This window comes from Heterodontus francisci, chromosome 13 (genome assembly GCF_036365525.1).
Source record: "Heterodontus francisci isolate sHetFra1 chromosome 13, sHetFra1.hap1, whole genome shotgun sequence".
Classification (NCBI taxonomy): domain Eukaryota; kingdom Metazoa; phylum Chordata; class Chondrichthyes; order Heterodontiformes; family Heterodontidae; genus Heterodontus; species Heterodontus francisci.
Window position 1 is genome coordinate 83,474,046 of NC_090383.1, and position 21,864 is coordinate 83,495,909.

Consider the following 21,864-nt stretch of genomic DNA (forward strand, 5'->3'; position numbering starts at 1 on the left):
ACCAGAAGGACGTGGAGGCTTTGGAGAGGATACAGAGGAGGTTTACCAGGATGTTGCCTGGTCTGGAGGGCATTAGCTATGAGGAGAGGTTGGAAAAACTCGGATTGTTTTCAATGGAACGGCGGAGGTGGAGGGGCGACATGATAGAGGTTTACAAAGTTATGAGCGGCATGGACAGAGTGGATAGTCAGAAGCTTTTTCCCAGGTTGGAAGAGTCAGTTACTAGGGGACATAAGTTTAAGGTGTGAGGGGCAAAGTTTAGAGGGGATGTGCGAGGCAAGTTTTTTTACACAGAGGGTGGTGAGTGCCTGGACTTGCTGCCAGGGGAGGTGGTGGAAGCAGATACGATAGCGACGTTTAAGAGACATCTTGACAAATACATGAATAGGAAGGGAATAGAGGGATATGGGCTCCGGAAGTGCAGAAGGTGTTAGTTTAGGCAGGCATCAAGATTGGCACAGGCTTGGAGAGCCGAATGGCCTGTTCCTGTGCTGTACTGTTCTTTCATATAATGATAGCGACACTGCATAGCATGCTAATAACCAGATGCTCACACATCATGTAGGTCAAGGGTTCTCAGCCTTTTTGCTTATGAGGCCCTCCTCCCATGCTATAAAAATTCCACTGATCCCCTATAACACAAGTACGTTTGCTGTTATGACTACGTGGTGAGGGGTGTGGGTGGTTCCCACTGTTTGACTCCCACCTGACCGTAGCAAGTGTTTTTGTTATTAGGGTTTTAACTCCTTTGTGTTTTAGTTGTCAAATAAACAGACAGTAACAGGTTTTCTTGTAGGTTTAAAACAGAAGATTAATTACTTATTGAGCAATATGCCTTACCTGAAATTATGACAACTGCACCCATTCAAGCATTCACTTGCAACCACACACATACACACACACACACGAGACAGATAGACAGGAAAATGGGTAAGTGGTTTGAAGTGAGATAGGATTTTGGGGGTTCACAGTAAACCTCTTGAATTCTCTTGGAGGGCAAGTTCTTTTTAGTAGTAGGCCTAGTTTTTGTTAGTTGTAGGCCTGAGGTGCTTGTAGATTTCTCTGTTGGTTGAAAGTTCCATTTGAAGACAGAGGATCACTTCCATTTCTCTGCTGCACAGGTTGAAATGCAGAATTCAAGGCAGTGCGCCTTCCTTTTTGGCTTGCTGGATTTTCTTTCAGTTCTCAGCTGGACAAGCTTTGGTGATGTTTTTTCCTGGGTCTCTCTCTCTCTGTCTGTCTCCAGAGAGCTACGTTTAAAGCTAAAAGTCTCTCACATCATGCCTTTGTTGGGAGACAGACCCCATGGTGACTGACAATGTCTCGGGATGTGGCAATTTCATACCTTCTTTGTTTCAGAAGAACCCATAAAATTCAAAAATGTCTCTTGATGGGTTCGGGGTGGGTGTAATTGACACCTCTTAGCTTTTGTCCTTGCCAGATAGTTTGAATATACAAAGGCAAGGTCTTTCACCCTTCAGCAGCCATTTTGTAAGCACATTTTCCACTTTTTAAAAAAAAGTCAATTTTTGTAACTCTTCAGGCTGCATTCTTGTAGTTTCAATCACTCCACTTTACGTGAACATCACACCTCCCCTAAAATGGAAAAATGAAATTTTTGGATTTCATTTTTATGTTATTTGGTTTTTAGGTTTAGAAAGAAAGAAAAGAGGAATGTTTAGGGTCACACCACTGCACACATTCATTTCATTCACTCCTCAGGCTAAAGCCTGGCTACCCAACCCGAACCCGACTATGTGTCAGGTTCAGGTCGAAATTCAGAGTCCAGCATTGGGGCTCGGGTCAGGTCGGGCTGGAGACTGCTTACGAGAAGTCACGAGATCAGGCTTACCCATGATTCCCCACAACTCCAGCTGCAGGAATAGCCTGCTGCCGGAATAGATGAAGGAGATTCGTGTTAGGTCTGGTCAGGTGCAAAATAAAATTAAAAGGGCTCGGGCCCAGGTTGGCTGTGGTCGGGTCGGGTCCGGGTTGGGTTTTAATTTTATACCCAAGCCAGGCTTTTCTTTAGGCTTCGAGACCCAAGTCTGATACCAGTTTGATTGAGACAGTGTTCTTTACATTCTGGACAATGCATCGGTTAGGACATTGTCTTTTTCCGCTATGTGTGAAATTTTTAGGTTGAATGGTTGGAGGAGTAAACTCCATCGAAAAAGCTGGTTGTTTCTTACTTTGAATTTTTCCAGGAAGGTGAGTGGATTGTGGTCCATGTGAATATGAGTCTCTTTATCCCTGTTATTGGCATAGACTTCAACATTTTTAAGTGCTAATAGGAACCCTAATGCTTCGTTATCTATAGTGGAATATTTCTTTTGTTGTCTTTTTTTGAGAAATAGCCAGTTGGTCTTTCAAAACATGAATCATCATCCTGGAGTAGAATGGCACCAATTCCAACATCATTAGTGTCAATGGCCATTTTAAAAGGTTTGTTGAAATTCGGGGCTGCCAGTACCAGGTTGTTTGTTAGAATTGCCTTCAACTTTTCGAATACTAGCTGGCACTGCTCTGACCACACCACCTTTGCACTTTTCTTTAGCAGAACTGTTAGGGGAGCAGCCAAATAGCTGAAAATGGGAACAAATTTGCAGTAGAACCCACACATTCCTAGGAAGTGCATGATTTCCTTCTTAGCTTTTGGAATGGGGAAATCCACCAGGGCCTGCACTTTTGCTATCCTTGGCAACGCTCAACTTTGGCCCACAATGTGGCCAAAATAGGTGACTTTGTCTTTGGTGAATTCGCTTTTTGCCAAGTTGGCCACTAGGTGAGCATTCTGTAGACTTTTGAAATGTTGCCGTAAATTATTTAAATAGTCTTCCCAGGTGTTGCTGAAAACTAGCAGGTCATCGAGGTAAACAACAGTTATTTAGACCAGCTACCATCTGATTCATTAATTCCGAATAAGGGTCACTGACCCGAAACGTTAACTCTGCTTCTCATTCCACAGATGCTGCCAGACCTGCTGAGTGGTTCCAGCATTTCTTGTTTTTATTTCAGATTTCCAGCATCCGCAGTATTTTGCTTTTATATCTGATTCATTAATCTTTGGAATGAGGTTGGGGCATTTTTCAGACCGAAGGGCTTTACACTGAAATAAGCCATCGGGATGACAAAGGCAGAGATTTCCTTTGCCTGGTGGGTCATTGGAACTTTCCAGTATCCTTTTAATAAGTCTGTTTTGCTGATGTAGGTGGAATTTCCTACCTGCTCTATGCAGTCTTCGATATTGGGTATGGAATTGGGTATGAATCTTTTTTTGTAACTGCATTGACCTTGCAGTAATCACTACAGAGCCTGGTTGAACCATCAGGTTTAGGAATTAATTCTATGGAACTCCAGCTACTCCGGGTTCGATTAAATCATTTTCCAGCATGTACTGGATTTCCTGGCGGACCTGAGCTAGCTTTTTGGGATTCAAGCAATAAGGGTTCTGGTTTATTGGTGGGATGTCTCCTACCTCCATATTGTGTACTGTTAAAGGTGTGCAATCTGGTTTGTCCCTGCAGACTTCCTTGAACTCCTTTAATAAAGTGATTAGGTCCTGTCTCTGTTGTTCAGAGAGATAGTCCAGCATTGTGTTTAATGTCTTTAAAACCTCAGTGTTTTCTAATTTGGCAGTAGAGGGTTAAACTTTAGAATTTTCAGGGTTCTCGTCCTTACTGCTGCTCTCTTCTATCACTTTTACTGCCTGGCACACACTTACTGATCTCTCCAGTTCCTGACTGTAGTATTTTGTCAGCATGTTAATATTATGCAGTCTTTGTTTTTTCCTTCTGTCAGAAGTGCTAATTAGGTAGTTTACCTCATTCAACTTTTTCCCCACGCTATATGCGCCACTAAACCTGGCTTTTAGAGGTTTGCCCTGCAGGGGTAGCAGCACCAGAACTTGGTGTCCTGGTTTAAACTCACAGACGGCAGCTTTCTTATCTGCCTGCCGTTTCATTGGTTCCTGAGAGGTTCCTTTGCTATTCCAGAGGCTTTGAAAAAGTCTCTCCTGGAAGGTGGTCACATATTTAGTATTAAGGTTTTCTCACTTGGATCTAGGAACTTTTACTTGATCAATTTTAGGGGGCCTCGCACCTCATGTCTGAAAATCAATTCCAAGGGAGTAAAACCTGTGGATTCACTGGGGGAATCCCTGGTAGCAAATATCAAGAAAATTACTCCTTTGTCCCAATCATAGGGTATTCACTGCAATATGCTCAGATCAAAGGTTTTAGGGTCTGATGGCACCATTCCAGAGCCCCTTGTGATTGTGGGTGAAAGGCTAGGGATTTCAGCAGGTCTATCCCGAGGCTTTGTATGACCTCCTAGACCAATCGGGACACAAAATTAGTTCCCTGCTCAGACTGTATCTCTCTGAGGACTCTGTATCTGATGAAAACTGGATTAACCCCTCGACGACCGCTTTGGTCGTAATTTTCCTCAAGGTATGACTTCTGGGAATCTGGTGGCCATATCCATGATAGTTAACAGGTACTGATGACATGTCTTGGTTTTGGGCAGTTGTCTCACCCAATTGATTAGAACTCTACTGAAAGGTTCTTCAAAAGCTGGAATCCTTGTGGAGTTGTGGCCAGTAAAAGTGTTGGCTGATCCTGGCTTGGGTCTTTCAGATACCCACATGCCCAGCCATAGGGATTTTATGAGAAATTCGCAGAATCTTTGCAATATTTTGGAGGGTGGGGATGGGGGTGGAAATCATAGTCTGGTGATTTACTGTCCACTCATCTTCTGCGGGTGGCTGTGGGGGGGGTCTCCATTTCCTCATTAAAATTTCATTTTTTATATGGTAACACTCAGGTAGCTTCTCTGCATCAGCGCCTCAGGATAGACAGACAGTCTGTGCTGTCCTTTTTAAATCAGGGTCTGCTTTTTGGTCTTCAGTTATGAATGGTCTGTCATATACTTCCCCTAAATCTCCGAAAAAGTTCAGCCAGCCAGATCTCTGAGTCATCGGGCTGATTTACTGGTTCAGCTCTCCTTGGGGGAGTGTGTTTGGCCATGGCCCTGGTTACTGCACAGGCAGAAAGATTCCATGGTTCTTCCTCCTGTACTTGCTCCATCTCCTTGGTCTCATTTGGTTGGTCTAATACCACTGGGGTTGCAACCACCTTACCTCCAGCCAAATCATTGCCGAGTAGAAAGTCTATGTCAGCCACAGGTAGATTACGGACAATTTCTACAGTAACTGGTCCAGAAACAAGGTTGTGCTGCAAGTGGACCCACTACAGGAGTTCAGACATGTATCCTCCTTCAATCCTTTACCAGAACCTTCACTTTTAGTGAGCTCTCTGATGGGAAGGTCATTCCTTTACCCAGCATGAGGCATTGAATGGGCCCGGTGTCTCAAAGCAGGACAATGGGCTTGCTTGTCTCACTAGTGGGGTATGGAGACACATTCCCTTTTAAAACAAAATCCTACTAGCCTTCAGAAATTTTCTGTATTTTTGCCGCACCTATGGTGGTATTCTTTGCACCTGAAGTGCTGTAACCTGCAAGGCTATGGACCAGGTGCTGGAAGGTGGGATTAGATTGGGCGGCTAGTTTTTTCAGCTGGCGCAGACACGATGGGCTGAATGGCCTCTTTCTGTGCCATAACTTTTCTATGGTTCTGTGCCACGGTTAGGGCCACAGTCGGGTCTGCCTGGGCACCCTTTCTTTGTTAATCTTGTGCACTGCTACAAGATTAATTGGTTTCCCCTTTAACTTCCAACAGTCAGATTTTACATGTCCTGTTTTGCTGCAGTGGGAACACACAGGTCTGTGATATACATTCCTGTCCTCTGCATTTTCTTTCCTTACTGGTGGAAGGCTTATATGCTCACTTTGTTTCCTGTCGCTAACACTCCATCTTTTATCATGTTTCCACTTGCTGTCCTTTCCAAATCTCTGGGAATTATTATGGAAGGATTTTCCTAGGAAATGGATACTTATGAGTTCAAAGTCATCTGCCATGGTGGTGGCTTCTCTCACGGAGAATAAATTGCTGTTTGGATGGTGAAAGTGGCAGTATACTGATAAGATACGGTGTATTTTTGGTTAGTATTAGCATACCCTGAGGGGACCGTTGAGCCTCCGGTTCAGAACCCTGCTCTAGGTCTCAAATCCACACAAATGCCCTTGGCTGCATACCAGTATCCAGGACAAAGCTCCAGTATCCTGGCTAATTTACAAATCAACCTATTAGAGTTCCATAAAACACTCATATCTGGCATTCTACTTTGAAATTGGATAAGCAAATACAGTTTCCATTTAAATTCGAGCTATTGCAGAAATATATGAGAAAGCTCCTTATTTTGCCACAGTTAACACTGGAAAATGGAGCACCTTCCTATTTTAAGCATCTAGCACTTCCAAATTGGGTATACCATAAGTTAGATCCATAATAAAGCTATTTCTATTGCAGCATTGTACGGTGCATTAGTTACTAGTCACATGTGACTAATCAGGAATCCAAATAGGCCATTTGTATTCTGGATTAGTAACTAAAAGCGAATTATAGACACCTTCATTGGGCATGCAACCTCAATACTCGGTATTTGCATGTGTAATTTAATCTTTTAGTACATTTGTTTGCAAAATGGCAAGACAAAAAGCAGTATGTGCAAGTGACTTGTGATTGTTCTGTGTGTTTTACTTCTTTGATTATGCCTTATTGGTTATGTTAAAGTGCTGCGTAACATAGGTGAAAACGCCAGACTTCAGCACCATGGAAAAACCAGCAACATTGTATGTAGACAGGGGCTGTGATCATGGTCAGCTTGACCAATTGGAATAACCGCTCCTGACCTGCTGAACAAAGCAGCCCCAACAAATAGTGAGGAGCTCCAAAAAGGACAAGTCATGGCAAAAAACATGCAAAATATAACCATGTTCTGGAGGGAGAGCAGGGGCACGTGTGGTAGGTCATGTTGTGCAAGCTAACATTCTCAGAAATCACTCTGAAGGCTAAATCCCACTCACTACTGCTGGACAAAGACATAGGGCTGAATTCTTTAGGTCCACCGCCGAAATCGGCAGCGGGCGAAAAAAAATGGCGGCCCGCACACCCAGGCTGCAAGGCAAAGAGCCGCTGCTATTCCAAGCACGGTGGCTCATTTAAATAGCCGGGCGGGCTGTGATGAAGATTACAGCGGCACTCCAGGAGGCGACGGGAATTTCATTAACTCAGGTAAGTTAATGAATTTGAATATTTAAATTACGGCCTCGTTGCTGAGCCGGGGGGGGTCGCCACGAGGCCTCGCCGCCACTGGCAAGATCGGGATAGTCCTCATCCAGGGCAATCGTCATGCCTCCCCCTCCCCCCCACGTAATTGTGTCAAGGCCTCTATAAAATCCAGCCCATGGAATCTGCAACAAGATGTGGTGTGTCTGGCAAATTCATGCTAGAATTCTAAACTTTGGTGAAACAGAAAGACAGTAGATGTTTAAGAAAATATACACATGCAATACCTTTACCAGTTTCGTGTGTCAATATTTTCCACTAAACTTTGTGCTTATTGCTAAAATGGTGTCCTAATAGTTATGCCTGTGGCTAGTCAGCGATTTCTACTGCACGACCTCTTCTATTATATCCCAACAAAGTGACCTAATTGCACTCTGGTTTCCCAAGTTAACTATTGTTTCATCCTCTCTAAAAGAGTAAAATTATTCTTAGAGCAGTGTTAAATTTTTGCTCATATTTTATTCATTCACAGAAATGCCTAATTTTACTCTTGTGCACTTTCCGGAAGCTTACATTACTATACACAAAAAAATCCACAACTAAGTCACTAACCAGAAAACACCTAGATGGCTAGTTACTCATTATAATAGTGCACAATTTCCCTTAGAAATTGAGGCAATAAATGAAAGCATAAAGCATTATTCATCGACCAAGATCTGCAAATCATAGTGAATGGTGTGAGGAACAGGAAAAAGTGCTCTTTACGGAACAGAAACACAAGTCACCAATACCCAGATGATGAAGCAGGAATGGGAAGCCATCACACAGGAGGTCAATGCAGGGCCACAAACCAGGGGAGTTTGGAAGCAGACATGTTTGAAATATCTTGATCTGGTTTGGTCAAGAAACCTGCTAAAAATGTAACACAGACAGAAGTAATGAATACATTTGAGAGCTAATACAGCAGGATCATAAAATGGTGCAGTTGAGAAAGATTATTAACTATTTACATATACAGCTCACAATTACTGTGTAGTCAGTCAGCTGTCAAAAATTCTCTCAAACTTTGAGAGCAAGGTACTTTACATTCAGATAAACTATGCATAAGGCCATAAGACTGTGCAGCTGCAGCAATGCATTTTACCTTCTTATAGAAAAAAAGGGCTCTGACAACCATATGGAGAGAAGTAGTAGACCAAACCTCTCTATCTCTTCAAAGATACTATCATGGAGGTCACTGATTGGGCAGCTGTGCATGACTGAGTAAAACACAAGCTGGAGGAGCACATGATGATCCTGGTTTGTATAATTATAATTGCCTTCACCATAAAATATGTTTTAGCAGCCTTTGGGAGTTGGAGAGGAATTTCAAAGTTTTTTCCTGAATTGGCCAGTGGTTTTCTTCCCTTTTTCTTTTACAATTTCTCGGGAAAGATATGTGTGGTTACCGGAAAGCGGGTGGAGATGTAATAGGTTTAATAGTGGGAGTAGGTTGCATCATGTGGGGACAGACTTGATTGACTAGCTGGTCTTTTCTTGTTCTTTATTGCATGTTTTCAATTGCATCTGCCACCTAATTACTAGAAGATTAAACATATGAATCTGATTGCATTGTGTCTCATTATTGCTTCTGTCCTCTAGTCTTGTTTAATATAATCTGGATACAAATATAGAGTCTTAAGAGTCATTTACAGCATGAGGAGGAGGCCATTTGGCCCATCAGGTCCATTACGGCTCTCTGCAGAGCAGTCCAGTCAGTTCCACTTCCCTGCTCAATCCCTGTCGTCCTTCAAGTTTATTTCCTTCAAGTGCTCATCTAATTTCCTTTTGAAATCATGATTGTCTCCGCTTCCACCTGCCTCATGGGCAGCAAGTTCTAGGTCATTACCACTTGCTGCATAAAACAGTCCTTCCTCACATTCCCCCTACAGCTTTTGCCTAAAACCATCAATCTGTGTCCCCTAGTCCTTGTACTATCAGTTAATGGGAAGTTTTTTCTTGTCCAACTTATATAAGCCTGTCATAATCTTGTACACCTCTATCAAATCTCCCCTCGATCTCTCTCTCTCCAGGGAGAACAACCCCAGCTTTTCCAACCTAACCTTGTAACTAGAATCCCCCATCCCTGGACCTATTCTGGTAAATCTCCTCTGTACCCTCATGTCCTTCCTGAAGTGTGGTGACCAGAACTGGACACAATACTCTAGTTGGGGCCTAACCAGAGCTTTATAAAGGTTCAGCATAACTTCCCTGCTTTTACATTCGATACCTCTATTTATGAAGTCCAAGATCCCACATGCTTTGCTCACCATTCTCTCAGTATATCCTGCCACCTTTGAAGATTGATGCATATGCACCCCCAGGTCTCTGTTCCAGCACACTCTTTAGAACTGCACCATTAGTCTGTATTGCCTCACCCTATCTCTTCTACCAAATGCATCACCTCACACTTGTCTGTATTAAATTCCATCTGCCACTTACCTGTCCATTCTGCTAGCCTATCTATGTCCTATTGCAGGCGGTTCGTATCATCCTCACTGTTTGCCACTCCTCCAAGTTTGGGGATCATTGACAAATTTTGAAATTCTACTCTGTATCCAAGTCATTTATGTAGCAAAAAAAAGCAGTGGCCCTAGCAATGACCCTTGGAGAACACTACTGTCTACCATCCTCCAATCTGAAAAACAAACATTTGCCATGACTCGCTGTTTTCTGTCCTCAAGCCAATTTTTTTTTAATCCAGTTGGACACTTACCCTCCCATTTCATGAGCCTCAATGTCGTTAACCAGTCTTTTATGTGGTACTTTATCAAACGCTTGCCTAAAATCTATATAGACAACATCCACTGCATTCCCTTCAACCTTCTCTGTTACTTCATCAAAAAATTTAATTCAGTTAGTCAAGCTTGATCTGCCTTTCACAAATCCGTGCTTGCTATCCTTAATTAACTCAAACCTCTCCATGTGCATGTTGATTTTCCCCCGATTATTGTTTCTAAAACCTTACCCACCACTGATGTTAAACTAACTGGCCTGCAGATGCTATGACACTTGATATTCTTAAACATTAAGCGCCCAGTCCTCACCATTTTTAAGCCACATTTCCGTTGCTGCCACTACATCATATTCCCATACTGCTATTAGTGCTTATAGCTCACCAACCTTATTCACCACACTGCACATTTACATACATGCATTATAATCCTGCCTTTGCATTCATACTCAGAAGATTCTGCTCGTTATACCCTCATCTAACATGAAGAAAAGTAACTTCTATTTTAGCAGTCTTGCATAATGAAATGTATTGAATATCTAGAACTTAGTTTTAAAATGGAGACCGGAAACAACATTCAAAATGAAAGATCAGAAAGCCAGGCTTCAAGAGAAACGCAGAACTCTTATCGGGAATTAAAATTAAGGTGCTTTGATCGAAGTATCTAAGTGTAAGGAAATATAATGAGAAAACCCCTTCTTGGTTGTTCCAACAATGTACATCTTGCTCTCCTATTTAACTTGCTGAGTTAGATAACTGCAGGTATAAATTGAAATATAACACTTTAGGAAATTTCATTGATTTATGAAGGTAATTAAAAAATTCCAGAATATCAATTTAATACAAATTGAATTCTACTCACTGTATCCAACAGATGTGAAAATGAGCTGTTGCGTTTGAGGATTAGCTTTCTTTGAAGAAATAAAAGGTTCTTGTGGAAGATTACCTGTAATACTTGGATTATAGGGCAGCTCCCACCAAAAGAGATCATAGCAATGAATGGATATCACTATTTGATGAGTTAATGTTTCACTGGTAGCTGATACATTAGAATTGGCAGAATCTGGAACACCAGCAAAAGATAGTTGTAAAAACAAATGTGTGTGTAAAATGCAACTTAAAATTTGTGGTCTCTGTGCATGAACTGTCATTTGGCCAATTTATCAGACAGCACTAAGGGTTTGGGATCCCTTCATAATTCTGTAACTAGAGTTTGATATCCATAACCTGGGCAGGGTTCTCAGCATGGTTGCATGCATATCACTCCTTATGCCCACCAGTAAATAGGTCTTTTCTTAGCTGACCAGACTCTGTGGTACTGAGTTAAGGTTCTGCAAGGATACCTTAATAAGACTGCTACTAGCACTGGTAGGGAAAGCCACTTTAAGAAAACTAGCCACATCATGGGCGGAATTTTACATTGGGCGGACGGGAATGCACCACCGACGTGAAAGTCGGTGGCGAACCCGCTTCTACCTAACCAGGGGATCCGTCCCGTATTTTATAGGTCCCTGGGCTTTAATTGTCCTGAAGCGGGACTTCCACCCACTTGAGGGAGGAGGTCCCACCTCAGTGAGCTGTCAGCTAATCAATGGGCTGGCAGCTCTTAGTACCAGCAGCACCACCAGGAGTGGTGGCCACTGCTGCCACTGCAGCCCAGCCGACGCCATGGACCCTGGAGAGTGAGAGTTGGGCATGTCTCACCAGGGGGAATCGGTCCTTCCCTGGTGAGGCTGGAGTGGTAGTTTGGGTGGGGGGGTGGGTTAGGAGGCGGGGCCGGCCTCAATCGGGCACCCTATGCCTGATTACCATGCACCGCCTCCCACCCCGGGGTGCGGAAAGGCCGGCAGCTATCGCCGGGCGGCCTTTCACATCCCCAGCACGCCCACTTGCCACGGGGAAAATACCCGTGGAGGCGGGCGCAGGCCCGCAAGTGGCCACTTAAGGGCCTTGATTGGCCTCGGGCAGACGGGCCGTTTCCTCCCCCCACGCCCGACTGCGGTAAAGTCAACCGGAGGCGGGAGCGGGCGGGTAGGCCTCCCGGAGCCTCCCACTCAATTTTACGCTGCCCCCACGCCACCAACTGACCCGCTGGGGTGTTGTAAAATTCAGCACCGTAGAGCAGATTCTCAATGGCTAAAGGCAATATTGTAAATGAAGGCTCACAGCAGTCCCAGGGCAGGGAAAGGGATGCACTTGGTGAATTCTTTGCCATTCTTTCTTTTGAGAAAGGTTATGGGGTGAGGCCACTGTGATTTATGACTATTGTTATGACCGACCATTCCAGTCAAAGCCCCCAATCAAGATATATGCTTCTGATTGTGGTGGGAGAAACGCACTGTTAATTCAATCCCGTCCCTCCACAGATTGTCTAACATATTATTTTAAACTTTCCAAATTAAAGACCCAGTCAAATTGTACCATCAATTAACCCCCAAATGAGGCTAACCAAACCAGGTGTCATTAAATCAACAAATTAACTGTTTAATTAGAAAAACTAAAATCTTAGTGTTTAAGAAGATATAAACATTTAAAATAGAAAAATTAGAGTCCTTGCTAATTTACACTCCTGCCGGATGTGAAACAGTTCAAGGTTGCTTGAAGTCCTCATAGCCGTCCGATGGGGAAAACAGGTTCTTCAACAGTAGAACAGTCCGTAGTCTAATCCAAAAGTCAAAATTGTTGCTTTCCTTCTCCAGTGATGAATTTCTACAATTAACAACTTGTAAACACTTTTTAATGAATCAATTTGGCTTTAGAATTTTTGAGGGATAAAAGATCACAGTCTAACTTCCCTTCCTTCAGTTTAAATTGTCAGAGATCTCTGTTTTTGCTTGACTTTTTAGAATTTTGAGAGAGAATAATAAATAAACAGACTAAGTTCTCTTCCTTCAATTTAAATAGTCTGAGTGCTCTCCTTTCAGGTGCTAACACGCAGCTATCGGTCTGTGTCTCCTCTTAGAACAGTCTGTTTGCACTATAAGCCAGTTCAAAATTAAATTGCAACATTGTATCTCTCGATACTCAGTCCTGAATGGCTGTAACCCGGGAAACGAAAATGCATTCTTTGACTCAGCTTCTGGAGCCTGCTGCCTTAAAGCAGTACGGCTCCTTTTCCCAGCCTTAAAGAACAAAGAAAATTACAGCACAGGAACAGGCCCTTCGGCCCTCCAAGCCTGCGCCGATCCAGATCCTCTATCTAAACATGTCGCCTATTTTCTAAGGGTCTGTATCTCTTTGCTTCCTGCCCATTCATGTACCTGTCTAGATACTTCTTAAAAGACGCTATCGTGCCCGCATCTACTACCTCCGCTGGCAACGCGTTCCAGGCACCCACCACCCTCTGCGTAAAGAACTTTCCACGCATATCCCCCCTAAACTTTTCCCCTCTCACTTTGAACTCGTGACCCCTAGTAATTGAATCCCCCACTCTGGGAAAAAGCTTCTTGCTATCCACCCTGTCTATACCCCTCATGATTTTGTACACCTCAATCAGGACCCCCCTCAACCTCCGTCTTTCTAATGAAAATAATCCTAATCTACTCAACCTCTCTTCATAGCTAGCGCCCTCCATACCAGGCAACATCCTGGTGAACCTCCTCTGCACCCTCTCCAAAGCATCTACATCCTTTTGGTAATGTGGCGACCAGAACTGCACGCAGTATTCCAAATGTGGCCAAACCAAAGTCTTATACAACTGTAACATGACCTGCCAACTCCTGTACTCAATACCCCGTCCAATGAAGGAAAGCATGCCGTATGCCTTCTTGACCACTCTATTGACCTGCGTTGCCACCTTCAGGGAACAATGGACCTGAACACCCAAATCTCTCTGTACATCAATTTTCCCCAGGACTTTTCCATTTACTGTATAGTTCACTCTTGAATTGGATCTTCCAAAATGCATCACCTCGCATTTGCCCTGATTGAACTCCATCTGCCATTTCTCTGCCCAACTCTCCAATCTATCTATATTCTGCTGTATTCTCTGACAGTCCCCTTCACTATCTGCTACTCCACCAATCTTAGTGTCGTCTGCAAACTTGCTAATCAGACCACCTATACTTTCCTCCAAATCATTTATGTATATCACAAACAGTGGTCCCAGCACGGATCCCTGTGGAACACCACTGGTCACACGTCTCCATTTTGAGAAACTCCCTTCCACTGCTACTCTCTGTCTCCTGTTGCCCAGCCAGTTCTTTATCCATCTAGCTAGTACACCCTGGACCCCATGCGACTTCACTTTCTCCATCAGCCTACCATGGGGAACCTTATCAAACGCCTTACTGAAGTCCATGTATATGACATCTACAGCCCTTCCCTCATCAATCAACTTTGTCAATTCCTCAAAGAATTCTATTAAGTTGGTAAGACATGACCTTTCCTGCACAAAACCATGTTGCCTATCACTGATAAGCCCATTTTCTTCCAAATGGGAATACATCCTATCCCTCAGTATCTTCTCCAGCAGCTTCCCTACCACTGACGTCAGGCTCACCGGTCTATAATTACCTGGATTTTCCCTGCTACCCTTCTTAAACAAGGGGACAACATTAGCAATTCTCCAGTCCTCCGGGACCTCACCCGTGTTTAAGGATGCTGCCAGCTATTTCCCCTCTCGCTTCCCTCAGTAACCTGGGATAGATCCCATCCGGACCTGGGGACTTGTCCACCTTAATGCCTTTTAGAATACCCAACACTTCCTCCCTCCTTATGCCGACTTGACCTAGAGTAATCAAACATCTATCCCTAACCTCAACATCCGTCATGTCCCTCTCCTCGGTGAATACCGATGCAAAGTACTCGTTTAGAATCTCACTCATTTTCTCTGACTCCACGCATAACTTTCCTCCTTTGTCCTTGAGTGGGCCAATCCTTTCTCTAGTTACCCTCTTGCTCCTTATATATGAATAAAAGGCTTTGGGATTTTCCTTAACCCTGTTTGCTAAAGATATTTCATGACCCCTTTTAGCCCTCTTAATTCCTCGTTTCAGATTGGTCCTACATTCCCGATATTCTTTCAAAGCTTCGTCTTTCTTCAGCCTCCTAGACCTTATGTATGCTTCCTTTTTCCTCTTAGCTAGTCTCACAATTTCACCTGTCATCCATGGTTCCCTAATCTTGCCATTTCTATCCCTCATTTTCACAGGAATATGTCTCTCCTGCACACTAATCAACCTCTCTTTAAAAGCCTCCCACATATCAAATGTGGATTTACCTTCAAACAGCTGCTCCCAATCTACATTCCCCAGCTCCTGCCGAATTTTGGTATAGTTGGCCTTCCCCCAATTTAGCACTCTTCCTTTAGGACCACTCTCGTCTTTGTCCATGAGTATTCTAAAACTTATGGAATTGTGATCACTATTCCCAAATTAGTCCCCAAATGAAACTTCAACCACCTGGCCAGGCTCATTCCCCAACACCAGGTCCAGTATGGCCCCTTCCTGAGTTGGACTATTTACATACTGCTCTAGAAAACCCTCCTGGATGCTCCTTACAAATTCTGCTCCATCTAGACCTCTAACACTAAGTGAATCCCAGTCAATGTTGGGAAAATTAAAATCTCCCATCACCACCACCCTGTTGCTTCTACATTTTTTTTTAAAGAGATACAGCACTGAAACAGGCCCTTCGGCCCACCGAGTCTGTGCCAACCATCAACCACCCATTTATACTAATCCTACACTAATCCCATATTCCTACCAAACATCCCCACCTGTCCCTATATTTCCCTACCACCTACATATACTAGTGGCAATTTATAATGGCCAATTTACCTACCAACCTGCAAGTCCTTTGGCTTGTGGGAGGAAACCGGAGCACCCGGAGAAAACCCACGCAGACACGGAGAACTTGCAAACTCCACACAGGCAGTACCCAGAATTGAACCCGGGTCGCTGGAGCTGTGAGGCTGCAGTGCTAACCACTGCGCCGCCCAATCTTTCCATAATCCGTTTACATATTTGTACCTCTATCTCACGCTCGCTGTTGGGAGGCCTGTAGTACAGCCCCAACATTGTTACCGCACCCTTCCTATTTCTGAGTTCTGCCCATATTGCCTCAATGCTCGAGTCCTCCATAGTGCCCTCCTTCAGCACAGCTGTGATATCCTCTTTGACCAGTAATGCAACTCCTCCACCCCTTTTACCTCCCTCTCTATCCCGCCTGAAGCATCGATATCCTGGGATATTTAGTTGCCAATCATGCCCTTCCCTCAACCAAGTCTCAATAATAGCAATATCATACTCCCAGGTACTAATCCAAGCCCTAAGTTCATCTGCCTTACCTACTACACTTCTTGCATTAAAACAAATGCACCTCAGACCACCAGTCCCTTTGCGTACATCATCTGCTCCCTGCCTACTCTTTCCCTTAGTCACGCTGACTTCATTATCTAGTTCCTTACAGGCTTTAGTTACTACCTCCTTACTGTCCACTGACCTCCTCATTTGGTTCCCATCCCCCTGCCACATTAGTTTAAACCCTCCCCTACAGCGTTAGCAAAAGCACCCCCAAGGACATTGGTTCCAGTCCGGCCCAGGTGTAGACCGTCCAATTTGTAATAGTCCCACCTCCCCCAGAACCGGTCCCAATGTCCCAAAAATCTGAACCCCTCCCTCCTGCACCATCTCTCAAGCCACGCATTCATCCTGACTATTCTTTCATTTCTACTCTGACTAGCACGTGGCACTGGTAGCAATCCTGAGATTACTACCTCTGAGGTCCTACTTTTTAAACTTGGCTCCTAACTCCCTAAATTCTGCTTGTAGGACCTCATCCCGTTTTTTACCTATATCATTGGTGCCTATGTGCACAACGACAACTGGCTGTTCACCCTCCCCCTTCAGAATGTTCTGCAGCCGATCTGAGACATCCCTGACCCGTGCACCTGGGAGGCAACATACCATTCGGGAGTTTCGTTTTCGGCCACAGAACCGCCTATCTACTCCCCTTACAATCGAATCCCCTATGACTATAGCCCTTCCACTCTTTTTCCCGCTCTTCCGAACAGCAGAGCCAGCCACAGTGCCATGAACCTGGCTGCTGCTGCCTTCCCCTGGTGAGCCATCTCCCTCAACAGTATCCAAAACGCTATACTTGTTTTGGAGGGAGATGACCGTAGGGGACACCTGCACTGCCTTCCTGCTCTTTCTCTGCCTTTTGGTCACCCATTCCCTTTCTCCCTCAGCAATCCTAATCTGTGGTGTGACCAATTCGCTAAACGTGCTATCCACGACCTCCTCAGCATCGCGGATGCTCCAAAGTGAGTCCACCCGCAGCTCCAGAGCCGTCAAGCGGTCTAACAAGAGCTGCAGCTGGACACACTTCCTGTACGTGAAGGAGTCAGGGACATCAGCTGTGTCCCTGAGCTCCCACATTGAGCAGGAGGAGCATAACACGGGTCTGAGATCTCCTGCCATTTTTAATCTTAAGCTTAACCTTAACTTAGATAAATGAAAAAGGAACGAAAAGTTTTTACCAATCACACGATAAAAAAAAAGGCACTCCGCATTCTTTCCAAAAAAAACTACAGGATGTAGACTACACTATGTCATGGAAATTATATCGATCAGTGTGAAAAAATTCAGCACAGAGGACATGGTAATTTACGAATACCAGTAGCTAGGACACCGTCAAAACATTGGAAAAAAAAATCACTTTTAAATGCAAGCATCAGGTAATTGTTTCTACATTCTTACGATGTTAAGCTAACAGATTATGGGCAACTCAGGTATTCATTTAGAAATTTACTTTCCTGCATTTTTTCCCATTATTTTTGGATCATGGTAAAGATCTTGTAAATTTTTCCAACTTTTTTTTTTAATACATTTACCCCAGTTTTTCCAACCCTTGGATTTTGGTACCAATCCATTACATTGCTTAAACCAAACAACACACAAAGAGCAATGTAGTCATTAAAAGTTTATTACTATTAAGTAGGGTCTCTGTAACTGGTGAATTTTTGACAGACATAGCCCTAGGGGTTTTGTTTTTGTTATTGATACAGTTTATTTCTTATAACTGGATAAAAATACACAAAAAGATGGAAATAACTGTCAATGATTAGTCTTATAAAAACATTTATAGTCAAAGACATGATTTTCCAACACTTGTATCTTCACTAGTAACTGCGGCCAAAAAGTACATAGTATTGGGCAGGCTCCTTGCCACTGATGCATACTGCTCCAGTTTGTAATTCACGAAGAGGTTTGAAAGGGATACAGAGACTCTTTGCTCCCATGGATGGTGCACCAGGCTCAATATCCTGATCTCTGCAACACAAAGATATGAGAATAGAATGTTAAAAAAACCCTCAAAATTAATTTTCCTTCCTCAAAAATGATACAGTAGCAAGACAGACATTGGATATACTTCTTTGAATCCAGCAAATTTCCCTTGTTATACAAAATCATGGAGATCACCAAATATTTGTTGAAAAACTGCAAATGGGAATTTAATGGGGATCCACAAAGCCAAAAAAAGAAAGAGGACTTGTACTGCACTTTTCATCACCTCAGGATGTTTCAATGTACTTTACAGCCAACTAAGTACTTTTTGAAATGTCGTTACTAATGCAATGTAGGGAAACGCAGCAGCAAATTGGCACACAGCAATGCCTCACAAACAGGATGAGGTAATGGCCAGATAATGTTTTTTTTTTAAGTGATACTGGTTAAGATTTAAATATTGAGGACACCAGGAGAACTTGCCTACTCTTTTCAAATATTGCCATAGGATCTTTTACATCAACCAGAGGGCAGACAAGACAACCACATCAAAAGTTTTGAATATTGTTTGAACAGTATTCTACTAATATCTCATGTTTCAGCTAACATTCAAACTGAAGTTAAAATACAAGCCTATGCTTTAAAAGATGTATTCAAAAATTAATTCTCGGTCAGTTCCTCAGACATGATTCAACTACTACATCCGACAGCAGCAATGAATACAGCATTAAGAACACAACATTGACATTTGCTATTACCTTGTTGTCGTTTTCTTGATCCAGTCTTCACATTCTATATTGCCACAAAAAGGAATCTGCACAATCTGAAATGAGTGAAGCAACAATGTAAAATTCCAATCCTATAATCATCAGTTATACTTAAGAATGGAAATGTAGTGCTGGAGAACAGAATATAACTCCAGTAGTCCAATGTAGTGTAAAGTTTGTGAACAATAGGCCCTAAAATCACCACTATACTGGAGCTTTAATTCCCTGATTTCCCATGCCAGTCACACATTTGCCTGAGATTAATAATTTAGTGTTAATAGCTTTGTTCAAAGGTCTACATCTCAGAAGACTGCATTGAAACTCGACAAATATTTAATGTAGGACCCTTGTATCTGATGGTGAGGGAAACGGTCAGGCTATCAGTTTTACCTGGATTCAAATCTAAGCTCCATTGGTGCTACCCAGCTGTGTTAAGTCCACATGAATATCTTAAAGTCAGCAAAGTAGAAGGCAATTAAGTGAGATCATACCTTTCCTGAATCTAACTCTTGCTGAAATTGTTCCATTGTGTCAGCCAAAACCATATGCTCCTTTAGATCCCGAGCAGCCCTTATTGTAAAAGAGGAAGAAAAATAATAAAATGGTATCAAAATGGAAATGAATGAGTCTCCCTATTGCACCAACTTCACCGCTGATAACATCTGTTTGCTGTTAATAAGTGTAAAACAGTGAGTTGAATAGACAGTGCAACTAATGGCAAAATATCCTTTTCATTTTTCATTTATTTCATTTAGAGATGCAGCACTGAAACAGGCCCTTCGACCTGTTTGTGCCAACCATCAACCACCCATTTATACTAATCCTACATTAATCCCATATTCCTACCACATCCCACCTTCCCTCAATTCCCCTACCACCTACCTATACGAAGGGAAATTTATAATGGCCAATTTACCTATCAACCTGCAAGTCTTTGGCTGTGGGAGGAAACCGGAGCACCCGGCGAAAACCCACGCAGTCACAGGGAGAACTTGCAAACTCCACACAGGCAGTACCCAGAATTGAACCCAGGTCGCTGGAGCTGTGAGGCTGCAGTGCTAACTACTGCGCCACTGTGCTGCCCAACAGTTGAACTTTTACTCTAACCGGGTATTAAAAATGTACGCTGCAAGCTAAGAAAAAATCAGTAAAGTTCAACTATTTTGATATTTATTTAAAAACTTGAATTGGTAGCAAAAATGATTGTATTTATGAAGAAAAGTTGCAAACATTATACTAGTGTTATATTTTACCTAGTAAATATAAGACTATTTTGATAAAATGTTGAGCATTGAGTTAACAATTATTCACACAGAATTGCTCTGCTGAGCTATGAAGGCATGTGATTTTGATAAAGTAATATTTTAAAGGACTAATCCAGGATATTACATCCAAATTAATTTATGAATTCCAGTATTAAAATGGTGTATTATCTAATTCTGCTGCAAATTTCCTTGTTATACTGTACTTTAGCCACGATACTTTCTAATATCCCAACAGAAGACACTAGGATATTCACAGTAAATGTGATGTTACTGGAGATGGAGATGGTTAAGAAGTGACCTGAGGTGTTTAAAAATGTAAATTATTAGCAGATAGGGAACAAGTCTCCCCTCGAGTAGGCAAATCCCAAATACTGGTATACAATTTTAAAAATCCAACTAAGGCAATTAAAAGCAAACCTATAAGAAACCTCTTTATACAAAGGATTACAAGAAAGCCACGATGTAAAAAAAAACAACCAAATTAAAAGGGAGATACTTGGGAAGTAAAGTTATTATTGGGGATGAAGAAAAGACGGGAACATCCAAACTAGTACAGGCTTGATGTGCTGAATGGCCTACTCCTGTTCCTAAAGTGAACCCAATTGGGTTTGGTAACGTGACTTCCTGATTTAAAAAGTCACCGATCACTTTACTCAGGGAAGAGATTGAATCAATTGTGCAGTGTGCTCTCGTCATACTTTCCAGCTCCTGAGATGCTGCTCTCTTATGGATTTTATTTTTTATTTATTTTAGAGATACAGCACTGAAACAGGCCCTTCGGCCCACCGAGTCTGTGCCAACCATCAACCACCCATTTATACTAATCCTACACTAATCCCATATTCCTACAACATTCCCACCTATCCCTATATTCTCCTACCACCTACATCTACTAGGGGTAATTTATAATGGCCAATTTACCTATCAACCTGCAAGTCTTTGGTGGTGGGAGAAAACCGGAGCACCCGGCGAAAACCCACGCAGACACAGGGAGAACTTGCAAACTCCACACAGGCAGTACCCAGAATTGAACCCGGGTCGCTGGAGCTGTGAGGCTGCGGTGCTAACCACTGCGCCACTGTGTCTCAGGACAGTGGGGGAGGGGCTCCCGATGAAAATGGTGCAAATGGGGAACATATGCATATAGAATAGTTCAAATACACGTACACAGTGAAACTTAAAAGATGATTTATATTATCTGATAATTTGTACCTGTTATAAAGATTGCTATGGATTTCCTCCAATAAATTCTTCAGCTTCGTCTCAGCAGCAGCCTCAGGAATTGTAAGTTTGCTGGCAATGTCTCGTCTGACAGCCACAAACTGATTATTTTTCATGTCCCGTGGTCCAACTTCTAGCCTGATAGGTACACCCTAAAATTGTAATAAATTAAAAAATCTTAGCTTTACTTCATTGAAAATAATAAAAAATGTTGTTTGCTGTAGTATAATGCATTGAAGTTGGACGCAGTGCTGTAATAGTTGCTCACGAATCTTTAATAAACTGGCTGAAAGGTTCAGAAAGTGATAACCCATAATATTGCATGTCAGAGTTGAATTTGTTAGATGAACACCAGACAAGCCTTTTCCCTTAGGTATAAGCATCATATTATTTCTGGGTTTGATGATAAAATTCCAAC

The 21,864-nt window shown here is 42.8% G+C and overlaps 1 protein-coding gene across 2 annotated transcripts in view; it reads right to left on the reverse strand.

Annotated features, from left to right (window-relative positions):
* Window positions 1-17,875: 17,875 nt before the first annotated feature.
* The window catches only part of eprs1 (glutamyl-prolyl-tRNA synthetase 1), an 85,709-nt gene continuing 81,720 nt past the window's right edge, over window positions 17,876-21,864 (reverse strand). For both annotated transcript variants that reach the window (XM_068045066.1, XM_068045068.1), the window contains 4 exons: window positions 21,438-21,598; window positions 19,452-19,530; window positions 18,952-19,016; window positions 17,876-18,238 (listed from right to left, as the gene is read on the reverse strand). In XM_068045066.1, coding sequence (XP_067901167.1) covers window positions 18,088-18,238; window positions 18,952-19,016; window positions 19,452-19,530; window positions 21,438-21,598 — 456 coding nt within the window. In that variant the 3' untranslated portion in view covers window positions 17,876-18,087. The remainder of the gene's footprint in view (window positions 18,239-18,951; window positions 19,017-19,451; window positions 19,531-21,437; window positions 21,599-21,864) is intronic.